Source organism: Phalaenopsis equestris, unplaced genomic scaffold, assembly GCF_001263595.1.
Source record: "Phalaenopsis equestris unplaced genomic scaffold, ASM126359v1 Scaffold000276, whole genome shotgun sequence".
Lineage (NCBI taxonomy): Eukaryota > Viridiplantae > Streptophyta > Magnoliopsida > Asparagales > Orchidaceae > Phalaenopsis > Phalaenopsis equestris.
The window spans coordinates 11,562-26,335 of NW_018164718.1; the positions used below are offsets into that span (position 1 = coordinate 11,562).

Consider the following 14,774-nt stretch of genomic DNA (forward strand, 5'->3'; position numbering starts at 1 on the left):
AGATAAATGAGAAATATTGTACTTGTTATACAAATAGAGACACAATTATTACATGTGATATAGAATCATCTTAGATGGTTCCAAGTTAAGTGCAATGGAGCCCAAGGATCATATCTTAAGATCATTTAGGTCTGTTGTGTCTTAGAATCTTATGAGGTATATTCATGCATATGTTTTGATAATTAACTCAAATGAATAAGCTTAAGAGCTAAAATTTATGCAATATTGAATTTGAAAATGACTTTTATTATCCAAATATCATTTCAATTGTTTAAATATTTTTTGTAACAAATAAAATTATTTTTATATATCTTTTTAATTTTTTTGTATTTCATGCAAAATTAATTAAATTATTGATAAATAATTACATTACATTTTTTTTTAATCATATTTCTTTGTTTTAATTACATATTTGCATTATATAAACACACATTACATGTAAGTATATTTATAGATATGTATGCATGTAAAGCCAAAATTTTCTTTAAAACCTAATAAAAAAAAAAAAACTAATTTCCTCACCTAATTTTCTATTGAAGTCTGCAACTAGGGCCTTCAAAAAAGCTCGTTGTTCGCGAACAACTTGTGTTCAGCTCGTTAAGTAGTTCGTGTTCGGCTCGTTTAATCGTTCGTTAAGTAAACGAGCCGAACACAAACAAGTTTTTAAAGCTCGAATTATAAACGAGTCGAAAATTATGAACGAGTCTAACATGAACAACTTTTTGTTCACTCATGTTTGGCTCGTTTTAGCTCGAAGTAAAAAAAAACTATACAATTATTTATATAATAATATATTACATATATTATTTATTTAAATCATAACACCTCTTGTGGTAATGTGGTTATGTTCCTTTCTTTTTCATACATTTGGTTCAAGTTTGAATACAACATTTTATATCTATTTTTTTCAATTTAATTTCAACGAGCCAATTTCGAGCAGAACTCGAACACGAATATTTAAATCGAGTCAAACACGAACACACTGTTAACGAGCCGATTTTGAACACGAGCCGATTCGAATAGGTGGAACACGAGCCATATTTGAGCTCGCTCAAACTCGGCTTTTTTACGGCCCTAGAGATTAGGTTTAAAAAATTCATTATTAAAAAAAAAAAGAAATTCGCTCCTATTATTTAAAAAAGCAGGAAGATAGCTGACAGGTTTGAAATTGTCTATGCGACGCGAATAAAAATCTCAGTGTGGAAAGGAAGACATAGCCAGGGAAGAGATGGGGGCTTCTCATTCGTCCCCGAACGCCAACTCGATCCATGAATTCACTGTCAAGGTGAGCGATCCCTTTCTCTTTTCTGTTTTATTCGATAATTTTGATTCAGAATTCCAGATCACCTGTTAAATTTCTCCTTCTTTTTATGGGTTTTAGGATAGCTCTGGGAAGGCCGTGGATCTAGGGTTCTACAAGGGCAAGGTCTTGCTTGTCGTCAATGTCGCCTCTAAATGGTTCTTGCTTTCTTTCTTCTTCTCCGCCTTTCGGTCTTCCTTTTATTTTAGATGGTTTCATTTATTTCCCTTTTGTGCTATGGAACAGTGGCTTAACGGATAGCAATTATACCCAGCTGACCGATCTCTACAACAAGTACAGGAACAGAGGTTTTTCGTTTTTCTTCGCCTTCCTTCTTGCTATTATATGATATTACTTTTGTAAAGAGAGGTTGCTTTAATGTTCATGGCGTTTATGGGATTGAATGGAGGAATCTCATTGCGTTTCGGTGATAGATAGGAAGGAATTTAAGTCCCATGTTGCTTATTTTGCTTTTTTAGTCTCCTGTATGAAAGGAAACATAAGACATGAACCTTTCCTGAAATTTGTGATGATTATCGCTGTGCTTGTTTTATTATTTTGAACTAATGGGGGATTTCACTGTTTTTATGTTACTATCAATCCATTTTGTTTGTGTTGAGTGTATTTCACTGTTTTTAAGTTACTATCAATCTATTTTTTTGTGTTTGGTGATATGATTTCAGTTAAACGATACTAAATTACTCTGTCATAGCATCCAGAAGATAGCAGTAGTTGGCCACCTTTTAGAGACATTTGATGTTTTCCATTACGGTTCTTGGTGGGAAACTTTTCAATGCATGATGAAGTTCAGTTATTTTTTGTAATTTTACATTCATTATGTTGTGTGGAATGTTGTATCTTTAGTCTGGCATTGCATTCAACAAGCTAGTTTCTTAAGCATCCTGAAGTAGGGGTCAGTATTTGGTTGCTTCGATGGATTGATTTTCAAATTGGTCACACCGATTGCAACCAAAATATGTATTCTGATGAGCCAATCAAAATTTTGATAAGCCAAACACTTTTGGTTTAAATGGTTCGGCTATGAAAAAACAAAATTTAGTTGTTAGTGGGAGCTTGGTTATAAACAAACACCAAGAATTACATATACTTCATAAATCCTCCATTTAATCTTGACATTTCAATTTTTTGGTTTGTTCAATTAAATAAAAATTAATACCCAACTAATAACCAAAAATTAAATATTGAGGTTTTAAAAATTATATACCGAAATGTATTTTGAAACCCAACCAAACCAACCAAATTGAATCGTTTCAATTTGGTTTTTCAGTTTTGACCAATTAACGCACACGCTTATCTTGAGCATAATATGACAATGGAATATTTATATGAAATTGGTGTCCACTATTATCGTGCTTGGTTGAAATTTATCAGTTTTTTTTCTTTATGTCCTGCTGTGTTTTTTCATTAGTCAAACATTGCATTCAGCAAGCTAGTTTGTTGGAGCATCTTACCTCATTTTCTGAATTTTTTTCCTGAAGAAAATAAGGTTGTGCTTCACATGTGACAAATTGAGCCCAAAAAAGTATGTCTTTCAATTTAGGTATTGCAGATAGCTTACTTTCTTGCTTTTCTTTTACAACGTGTGGACTACTCGATTTCTATCATTCATTATTATTTGCACGTGTTAGTGTGTTACAGCTTCAGAATGCAAGATTCTGGAATTGTTTATTAGTGTGTGAGCTTCTTTGTAAGTTTTGATTGTCACTGACATAGTAAAGTGGTTTTCGTACATTAATTTGGTAAGTTCTCCATTTAATTTTCGTTCTCTTTTGGAAGTTTTTCATGTTGAAAATGTGAGATACTAACATTTTTTACTAGAAATTGAAACTGTATAAATTTTAAATTTCATCACTTGTAGGAGTCCTACTACATTTTTGGTTTGACAAGTTACTCTCCATTAGATTCTATGCTTACAAGTCTAAGATAAAAATGAGAACCTATATATTGGTTTTAACTTCGTTAATCATATATTTTTTTTGTATGTATTTGTGAATTGGCAATTGTTCTGAATTTTAATTGACGTGGGGTGTCTCCAGCTTACGAAGCAGAAGCAGCATGCTCGCGATCCCATGACCGCGTGCATGCTCGACTCAGGCGAATGACCTAGAGTACCGAGTGGACTCGTTTCGATCCCTTTCCAAATTTTAGCAAGTGTTCTCATTTTCTTTCATTTATTTCTAGACCTTTCCTAAATGTGTGTTGCATTATGTTTAGATTGGAGTTTTCTTGGTATTTTCTATTAGGATAGCTGCCAATGTCTACGGTTTCCCCTTCTAGAGTTGTATCCGACGGAGAGAGGGTGCTCCAGCTATAACTCATCCTAGTTGGTTATCTCCTTCAAAGGGATAGAGTGATACTCGACTGTAGCTTGCTCCCAAGGGGTTATTTATCCTTCCCCAACTCTTCTGCAATCATTACTGCCATTCCCTTTGCTGTTGTAGTCCCCGGAGAGCTCTCCCCTTGCTGTGTCGTAGTCCATAACCCTTTCCTTTTGTTGGCCCTCGCTGTCCTAGCCCTCCACTTCACTGCCCCTTACTTTACCAACCCTCCACTTCGCAGCTACTTTACCAACCCTCCACTTCGCAGCTGCTGCCATTCCAAGCCTTCCGCTTTACTACCAACGCAATTTCAACACTTTTTTTTTTGTTGTCCCAACAACCCACTACCCATTTCAGCCATTTACCATCACTTCCTAGCCATCTAGCCGATCTTTACTGCCCCAGATCAAGCCCTAGCGTGAGTTTGTGTCGTGTTTATTGTAATTTATCTTCTAAGTGTGTTTGATTGTAATCCTTTATTTGCTTTTAGTAGAATTATTTGCTTTTCCTATTATTTTTTAGGTTAACTTCATTATCATTTAGTATTAGAGTTAGTCTAGCCTTAGTCCTATCCTAGGATTTTTAGCATCCACCATACCCAAACCTATCTCCAACCCCCCACCCCACACCAACCCCACTTGAAAACTTTTTTTCTCTTCCACTCAAACCATCCTTACACCCTACATCATCCCTATACATAATCGCGCCACCGCAGAGAGAAGTGTTTGATGGCAATCAAGGGTTTATCATTGAAGAGATACAACTCTGTCAAGTGCTACAATGGTTCAATAAAGTTGAGGAAATTAGACCATCCAATGGGGTCACTTGAATTCCATTCAATTATAGAGATGAAGTGCTCGCCAGAGAATACAGAGATGAAGTGTCTATTAGAGGATACAAATGTTAATTGCCTATTAGGATTTGAAAAATGAAGAGCCTCTAACCTCAAGCATTGAATGAAATATTTGAGAAGCCATTATTTTGAGATAATGAAGAATTTATCACATTTTGATGGTCACTTGGATCCATACGAGTTCATCCAGTGGCTTCAGATTGTGGAACTTTTCTTTGAGTACTAGGATGTACCACTGGACGAAATGGTGAAACTAGCTGCAAATTAGTTAAAGAAGAGTGCATTATTTTTGTGGCAAAATTTGAAGCATTTATCCCAACCTAATGAAAAAGATAAGATCACTATTTGGTTCAAGATGAAATGGGAGATGCGGCTTAAGTACATACCAATTCACTCTGGACCGGATGTCTACATCTCAGCTTCAAAAGTGAAAAGGCAACATTATCGGATGACTACCACCCCCTACATGTAAAGTTTAGCCCTAGGATCGAGTCGCAAGAGTGTACCAAGGGGAACATCTAAGCCAGCGCTTAAGGAGTAATTGATTCAAAGTAGAGAATAGGTGGAGCGAACTGAAAAAACTAAATTTGTTCCGACCAAAAAGTGTTTCAAGTGCCACGGATTTGGGCATATTGAACCAAATTACACAACCAGGGGAGTAATCTACTTTACTGTGCAGGGTGATGTTCAAAAATTGGTTAAAGGCATTGTAGACACTGAAGAGCAATTCGAATGAAAATTTTCATCCGATGATGTTTTTCCCCATGGAACACTTTTGTTCGTTGATATATCCAATGCAGAAGAGAGATTCCAGCTAAGTTAACAATAACTATTCTAGAAAGTAGTGACTCTAAGATAATTGGCATCCATGCATAGTATGAGATTTGGCGTATCGAGCTATCATCTTGCAGACATTGAGGGGAGCATCAATTTAACTGACATTGGATGTCCAAAAGGCTCATGAGTTTGAGGAGTTAATACGAGACACACAACGACTTTAGATAAGAGGATTTCGAAATTTTTAGATACATAACTAACCTTCTGAGTTTCCCCTACTGAAGGAGATCCAACATGCTAGTGATGAGACTCTTTTATGCCACTTGTGGAAGCTATGTAGAGTCATTTGAGTATTAAAATTAGTTTAGTAGTGTAGCCACCGACATATGATTACACTGGATGGATGAACCACAATGCTAGAAACCGCTTTAGGATTTTTGAGAGAAAGAACATCTTACAGTGAGATCGAGGTTCTGTCAAAGAAGAAGAAGAAGAGATCTCTCCTAAGCGGTTATACTTTAGTGTGGTCCAGTCTGCCTAGATTTCGTCACAAAGTTGATTTCTTATGATAGTTCTGATAATTATCAAATACATTCAGCTATGTACGATAAAAGTGAGAGAGGAATGTTACAGATGTAAGGGCTTGAGAGTTATCTTGTAGGAATCTACAACTTTATGCAGCTTCAGCCCAAATTATGCCAAAAGTGAATGAATACTTATTCTATTAGGGTGTGCTTTGAAATGAAAACACCTGTATGAGTAACTTACCGAGAATTTACTATAGCTCTATCACCTTCAGCGTGACCGACCAACACCATATCGTGAGAAGTCAAAAGCTATGACAAATGAGTTTGAAGCTCTCCCAACCTCGAGAGACTGATGCGGGGCATTTTCTGCTTATGAAGTGAACACAAGATTGTGCGATGTTGTAACCATGCGCGTGCTCGGCTCACACAGGTGATCCAAAGCCCAACCAAATGACCCCGTTTGAATTGTTTTTCAATTTTTAGCAAGTTTTCTCCATTCCTATCATTCATTTCTAGTTCTTTTCTATATATGTGTTTCATTAGAGTTAGATTAGAGTTTTCTTGGTGTTTTTTATTATGACAACTGTCTGTGTCTAGGGTTTCCTTTTCTAGTTTTGTATCCAAAGGTGAGAAGGTGCTCCGACTGTAGTTCATCCCAGATGGTAATCTTCTTCAAAGGGATTGAGTTGTACTCCGTCTATAGCTCGCTATCGAGGAGGCATTTATCTTCTCCAACCCCTCCATAGTCATTCCAGCCATCCCCCTTACTTTTGCCGTCCTTGGATAGCTCTCCCTTTGTTGTCCTGCAATCCAAAACCATTTCCCTTTGCTCCCCTTGCTGTCTCAGCCCTTCACTTCACTATCACCGCCATTCTAGGCCTTCCGCTTTGCTGTCAACGAAATTCCAGCCCCTCCTTTTGCTGTCCCAACAACCCACAGTCCATTTGAGCCTCTTACCACCACTCTCGACAACCTAGTCAATCTTCAACACCCCCGAATTGAGCCCTAGTGTGAGTTTATGTTATGTTTGTGATAATTTCTCTTTCAAGTGTGTTTGGTTGTATCTTTTTGCTGATGATATCCTTTTCGTGGATAAGACGAGAAAAAACTTGAGAAAAATTGAATTATGGAGCTCTACCTTGGAGTCTAAAGGCCTTCGTTTGAGTAGAACTAAAACTGAATACATGGAATGTAATTTTAGCAGCAGTAGCTCTAGTGACAGAAATGTAACTATGGGTGATCAAATTATTAAAAAGTGTGAACGCTTTAGATATCTCGGGTCTATTGTTCTAAGTGATGATGGTATTGATGGAGTTGTTATTAGTAGAATTCAAGTTGGTTGGTTGAAGTGGAGGAATGCTTCGGACCTACTCTGTGATAGAGAAGTACCACTTAGACTACAAGGAAAGCTTTATAAGATGGTGGTGAGACTTGCAATTCTCTATGGCGTTAAATGGTGGCCTCTAAACTAGAAGCATAAAACTAAGTTAAGTGTTGTCGAGATGAGAATGATTAGGTGGATGAGTGACTTTACACTTAGAGACAAAATGTGAAATGAATATATCCATGATAGGGTTGGTGTAGCTCCAGTGACAGACAAAATAAGAGAGTGTCGTTTTTGATGGTTTGGTCACATTAAACGTTTATCATCTGATGATCCAATTAAAAGATTAGATGTTTCAGATTCGACTTATGTTAAGAAAGGCAACGTAGACCTACGATGACTTGTGCATATTGTATAAAAAATGATCTTAATTTATTAGAATTAAATGAAAATATGACACTATATAGGACCCAACGGAGAAAAAGGATTAAATCAGTTAAATCTTTAGTGTAGTAGATCTAGTTGATGGTAAAATAGTGTTCAATGAGAGCTGATCTCTTCTATTTGTTGTCCTGTTTTAGATTTTGAGGTTTTAGCCTTTCCTTGTAATCAATTTTTGAAACAAGAACCTGGAACAAGCCAGGAGGCAATGGAGTTTGCATGTACAAGGTACAAGGCGGAGTATCCAATATTCCAAAAGGTAAGCTAATCGCATCAAAACTGTTGTTAATTTTAATCAACAAAATTTTGTTCCTTATTTTTGAAGGATGTTTCATTTGATGTTCAATTTACAGAGTTGCAAAGGACTGAATCTTCTTTCATTTTCTCTACTTTATTTTGCTGGAGTATGTTTAACCTTGTTGTTCATTCTCAATACTTTCTTGCTTATTTGACTTCTTTTCACCGTGAATTTTGTTATTGTATGCATATACCCTCGACCATCCTATTTGAAGATAATATCATAATTACAATGATATTTTGAGATAAATATATATATTTTTTAATTTGTGGTAAACCTTAATATATGGTGCAATATTTTGGACTTGTCAAAGATATCTCATCAGAAAGCACAACTACGATTATGTCTTCAACCACTATGCATTCTGTGACTCTTTTTTTCCAACCCTAATGCAAGGCAAAGTAGGGCTTGTTATGATAATGGATGAAAAGGGCTAAATTTAAATTTTCAAAAGAAATTCAATTAAAATTTTCAAAGATGGGGAAAAACAAATTTAAAAAGATTTACTTGGAAGATTGAAAGTAATACAATGAAGGACTTCAGGGTTTTAGCTAGATTTGATAAAGTGTCTACAAGCTAAACTAGACAAACCAAAAGATAAAAAATAAAAAATAAGAAATAAAAGAGAAATTAATGCTTATTTATGTTGACTTAAGCTAACCTGTGAAAAATTAGCTTTAGATGAAATTCTAAAAAGTGGTTTAAAGAAGAAGAGTATATGTAAATGAGAATGACATCAAAATATGATGAATGATGATCTTGGTACTCCACAAGCAACTCTGGGAATTGTTATAATTTTTGAGTTATCAACCACTAGTTTTAAAGAGGTGAGGCGCCTTTCCATCAAGCTAGGCATCAATGAATTCCACCTTTAGTAATGAAAATAATTTGGTCATCAAGAACTTGTTCTAGGATATGAGAATGTAGTCAACAAGTTCATAGCAACTCCAATGTAGAAATAAATATAGAGGTAGTCACCAGTATCTTGGGAGATGATTTTGGTGGTCACGAAACTTGCAGAGGAGAGAGAGGTAATATCTCTCGATATGGAGTCAAATTGGCTACTTTGAACTTTGATGAAATACCATTATTCAAATGCAGATATAACTCATAAATATTGTTACTTATTACCCGTACACTATTGTATTGCTTAAATTTTGATGCTGATAACTTCCTAAGAGTTCTCATAAAAATCTCTTTGGTAAAAAATCTTTATGTGAATCTAGATCAAATCTATATTTTAGGAAGTTATTGCCATATTGGTTTAAATTTCTTTGTAATGATTTTCATTCTTTGGACAAATGATCATATAAATTCATTGTATTTATATGACGTAGATAAATATACTACATGCATAGGCTGTATGTGGAAAGTTGCAAATGTTATATTTAAATTCAACAAAGAGCAAAACCATTTATCTACTAATTGTTTGTTCTATCACAAGGCACTTTAGAAGGTCACTTAAGTTTCTATTGAAAACTTCAATTTGATCTTTTGTCTGAGGATGATAGTCAATAAATAAGTGGAATTTTGTGTCTAATTTTTTTCATAAATTTCAAAAATAATTCATGAACCAAATAATTAAGTCAAAAACTATATTCTTAGCATACTTTGTAATGTCGCTTCACTAAAAAAATAGTGAAGCAATAAGAAATGCATATGATGTTTTATAATAAAGGATAAAATTTGTAATTTTAGAAATGATCTATTACTACAAATTTGCCTAGACACCATATGGGGCTACTTGAAACAAAAGTTCGTGTTCAAAGGTTTATGTGGGTTGTGTAGGATAGGAAGAGAAGTACATAAATTAAAAATAGACTTTCTACCCTTCACTGACAAAAGCAACATTGGCAATGACACATGCTACTTCTTGCTTGAGACTCGGACAAAAGAAAGGATTTTCAACCATAAAAATGGTCTTATCTCTAAGTCTAACTCCTTAATGAGAAAGGCATGGTGAATACCTAAAGGATATATCCTATGCATATCTAATAATCTAGAAGGATAATAAATTCTTGGTGAGATAGGAATGTACAAATTTGACTAAAATCTTGACAAATGAGGCATTGGAGATTATTTTATCAAATTTGATCACCTTCAGAATCATGGTGTTGGAAAATGTTGGCATTCAACTAACTGTGTTAGCTTTTGTCAAAAAATGAAGGTATACTCTTGAATAAATTGCACCCACTCTTCCAAAATTTGAAGGATTTGAACTTGATGCTTTTTCAATTTATACATTTGATCTTCTGGGCCTATTTTTGTTTGGTTATGATGTTAGTTGCAAAATTTATACTTAGATTAGTTTGTGTTTAGAGTGAGAAGATCCATTGTTGTAAGCATTGTATGCTTATTAGCCATTAGATAAGTGTTTGTCAAATGCTTTTAATGTTACCATAAACAATGCCAATCCATTCTGTACTAAACAATTCACAACAATAGAGAGAAAGTTTTGTCTTCGTTTTACATGAAGATCTTTTTACATATTAAGACAAGAAAATATTCATAAGATATATTTTATTTTTATAAAAACCCTTGAAAGGGAAACTTCACTTGACTTAACTTAGTTGAAATAATCTATTATATAAATGAGTTTATAGAAGTTTACCCTTCTTATTTAGAGAAGATAAGATTATAAAGTATGGAACACAAATTCAATTCCTTATGAATGTGGCGGAGAATGTTAGGGTAATACTAAAAATTGATGATTGTGCCTAGGCATCATTGATCAAGTAATGGTGGTTTGCAATAGTTGTTGGGTATTAATGGGCAAGCTTTAAAGATCAAACAATTGTGGTCGAAATATAGTGAATGAGCTATGAAAGTTGGGCGACATTGGTCATTCCATAACAGATGTTATGATTATTGGACGAAGGTAGTCGAATAGCGGTAATCGAGAAATGATGGCTAGACAACAATGGTTGCTAACGATAATCATTGGATTTGAATGTCAGATTTTCCAAATCTATAAGCTCATTATAAATTAATGTGTTTTTCTTGTAGAAAATAGGAGTCTATTTATAATTTTTTAGATTAGCATTTTAATAATTTTAATAACATTCCATCAAATTGTTTGTATTGCTTGTGATTTAGATTGTTTTTTTCCATCATTTAGGTGTTTTTAATGATCTTAGAATTTCATGATATTTAACTTCGTTGAATTCCTCTTATTGAGATTCTTTTTTAAGCATATAATATTTGAATAGCATTTGGTCTATCAATTAATGTTATAAAATTTCCAATTGTATCAAGTGCTAGATTTGGCCTTGTTTGTATCCTATGTTGATACATTCTTTTTTCTTGTGCTTCTCTCATCAAAGTATTCAGTTCAATTATTTATTAAATTTAAAGTAGATTTCGGTTGGTTTTGAATTTATTTATGAAACTTTTAAATTAAAATATTATATTGATATTCATATTTGTTCAAATTGTTTTTTTTTTGGTATATCAAATATAAGGGTTAAATTCTAAAATGGTCTCCCGACTATTTTGATGTTGCCAATTTAGTCCCAAAATTTTATAGTGCTCAAATTTAATCTCCCGAGTATTGAAATTGATCTCAATTAATTTTTTAGGGACTAAATTGGTATCAATTTCGTATGGTAGAGGGATCCCCCAACTATTCAGTTATAGCCATTTTAGTCCCAAAGTTTTGCCATGCTCAACTTTAGTCCCTCAGGTATTGTTATTGATCTCAATTAATTTCTTAGGGACTAAATTGGGTTCAATTTTGTTTAGTAGAGGGACTAAATTGGAATCACTTTTGTGTTATGATTTATGCACTAGGGACCATTTTGAATCAATTTTCTAGATTAGACGTGCAGCGGTCAGTTTTTACTTGCAGAGGGTGCCAATCTTGACACTGTAGAGGCAATGTTTTAAAAAATGAATTTGGTAGTTGATGCATTTTGTCTTACGTTGACATGTTGTAAGCCACAAGGTGCAAGTCTCAAAGTAGAAAACATTCATAAAATTTAAAATAATTCATAAATATAAAATAAATCATTGATATATTGATTTAACTTTCTGTAAAGAAAACATAAATCACATATCTCAATTTTAGATGTTGATATAAAATGAAGGTTTGAAATTAGATTCAAGGTAAGCATTTACTTAAAATTTAAATACATTATAGAATCAAGATTTACTATGTTTTAAATTTCGTTTTCATCATCTTTAGATGGATTATCATATGTAATTATTTTGCTATCATTTGATTCTGTCTTGTCATTTTTTCAAATCTTCTTTAATCATTGCATTTTTCTTTTTTATTCTACATAATAATTTACATTAGATCATATATAATTTAAAATAACAAATTATTAAAATAATAATTTAATCATATTTTAAGTTACCTTTGACTTTTTCGATTCATTGTTTTTGGATATAAGTATAATATAATATATATTAATAATCAAATATAATATAACATAATATTTTATTAAATAATTTGATTGTGTCGTCGTCTCATGTGCCTTTGACAAGAAATGCGCGAGTCTCACTGGTGATAGTGAGGCTCAAGCCTTGAGGTTTTTTATTTTATTTTATTTTATTTTATTTTTGCGCCTTAATTTGAGGCATGCCTAGAGTTGTGCTTCGTGACCTTTCAAAGAAGCGTTAGAGGATATCACGGTTGTTGACAGTTTTTTGTAGATGGCTTAATAGCTTGCAATCACATAGTGGGTATTTTTTATAGTGTTTTTTGATGAATTAGGTAGTCAGCCAAGCATGGAGGCGTAGATGGAAAGCTAGGAAGAAATTTCTCATGTGTGCAGAGGTGCATATTGCTGGAGAAGGAAGTTGCAAGAGGAATCAAAGGAAACCGGCAATGCATGGATTACATCATTGTTGAGGAGAAGGATACCATTGTGAGAGATCTCATGTAAGCTATAGCTTTGAGCATGAATGTTGATCATAGCAGTTAATGATCAACCTCGGTATAGGTAGTTTTTAGAGTTGGCGAGGAAGCGGGCAACTATAAAAGAAAATCAGGAGAGTATTAATATTTATTGGGGAGAAAGTGGATGGGAATGGCTGGGATAAAAGGGGACACTTACAGTGAGCACAAGATTCCATCGATGATTATATGGTTTTCTATGAAGAGATAATGATGTTATCTAATTTCAATTCCATCAGAAGTTGAGGTGCTGTGTTTGGATTTTGGACTCAGTTGGAGGATGACTCACTTGGACAAATGCAAGCACGAGTAGAGGCTTGGCATATTTAAGCGATCAATGGTGGGTTGCGAGCACAAGGATGACATTGAAATGGATCTTGGAAGGCTATAATATCACATTTGAATGAGAAAGTTAATAAGAATTAAATCTTCATTGAATTGTGCAGCACAAACATACATGCACGAATATAGGCAGGAGAAACAAGAAATGAATATAAAATATCCTTAATAATTGGTGACTATCAAAATAATGAAGATCCTTGCTATATGTAATTTGGCTTATTTAGTAGTATGCAATGTATTAATGATAATCCTGTCTTGAGCTCTGCATGATTTTTTTTAAATCTCTAATTATAGGGATGTCACTACCTGTCATTGGGTTATAGTGTTTTTTTAGCTATTATGAATCATCTAGAGTACTTATTTTAGATGCCATTGTCTTAGTTAATCTTTTCTCAAAAATGCCAATAATTTTCTTTAAAATAAGCCTATGATTTTTCTTTGCATTATGTACTGTTGCGTCATTTGTTCTTTATTAATGTTTGAGACGTCAAATTTTTTCGTACAAATTGATAAATACAACTTTTCCACCGTAGCAATTGTTTCAAAGGCAATGGCTATATTGAGAAGTAGCTTCATTGTTATTATTAATTCTTTCATTCCTTCATATAACGATTTATGAGCTGATGCAGTTAAGTTTTATCCTGTATGTATCAGAGCTCACGTATGATCTATCATTTATAATTGACTTGCCACTAGCATCATATTTTTATGATCCACAATAGTTCCTGATTATACTTTTTTTCTCAGGTTCGAGTGAATGGTCCTGATACTGCTCCAATATATAAATTTTTAAAAGATAGCAAAGGCGGCTTTTTTGGATCTCGAATCAAGTGGAACTTCACCAAGTTCCTTGTAGATAGAGATGGCAAAGTATTGCATCGTTATAGCCCTACAACAACTCCTCTGGCCATTGAGGTAATGCGTTCATCCTCTTATTAGACCTGCTATGAAAATTTATGATAAATCTACTTAAATCTTTTGGCAGTATAAAAGTTTTTGGATTGGAAATATTTACTTTCGAAGTTCTTACAGTCTTATCATGATCTTCCAAGTCATTTGATGGTTGAATTGGATCGAAATGTGTTATTCTTTTTATAGAAGCACGTGATTATTTTATTTTTTTATTTTGGGTGTTCCTCTTGTTTCTCTTCACGCAAAATTAATGGCTTCTCTGATGCTATCACATGAAAAAATTTGCAGAGAGACATACAGAAGGCACTTGGAGAGATATAGGTAGTCTACAATCTGAAACAATGCAGTAAGGCGTTAATACATCTGATACCGAGTTTGTTTATTTTTTTATTCGTCTTATTTGTCATTGCAGTGGGAATTCATACATGATATGTATTATAACTTAAGGCGTTGAACATGTTGAATGCCCTTGGAACATTGATAGCTTAGGTTGTGTTAAATGGCATCTGGTATTCTTGTGATTTTGTGAACGAGACTGTCCTGTGTTTTTTTGGATGGCTATGGCGATTATTAAATGACTTGGCTGGGATTTAGTGATTGAGTTTTGTGGGCGTGAGTATGGTCTATGTATTTTTTTGTAGGAGTGATTATTATTTGAAAATTAAGGACTCATAAGATCGGATAGGTTTTGGGTTTGGATTGGGCTATAATTTATGTAAACTGGTACTGATTAGTCTTATATATATATATATATATATATA

General features: G+C 33.7%; 1 protein-coding gene across 1 annotated transcript; it reads left to right on the plus strand.

Annotated features, from left to right (window-relative positions):
- Positions 1 to 1,176: 1,176 nt before the first annotated feature.
- On the plus strand, positions 1,177 to 14,606 carry LOC110024861 (probable glutathione peroxidase 5). The gene is made up of 6 exons (XM_020725038.1): positions 1,177 to 1,285; positions 1,382 to 1,458; positions 1,547 to 1,608; positions 7,702 to 7,820; positions 13,849 to 14,016; positions 14,302 to 14,606. The coding sequence occupies exons 1-6, from the start codon at positions 1,229 to 1,231 to the stop codon at positions 14,332 to 14,334; spliced, it is 516 nt and encodes a 171-aa protein (XP_020580697.1). The 5' UTR covers positions 1,177 to 1,228; the 3' UTR covers positions 14,335 to 14,606.
- Positions 14,607 to 14,774: the final 168 nt, after the last annotated feature.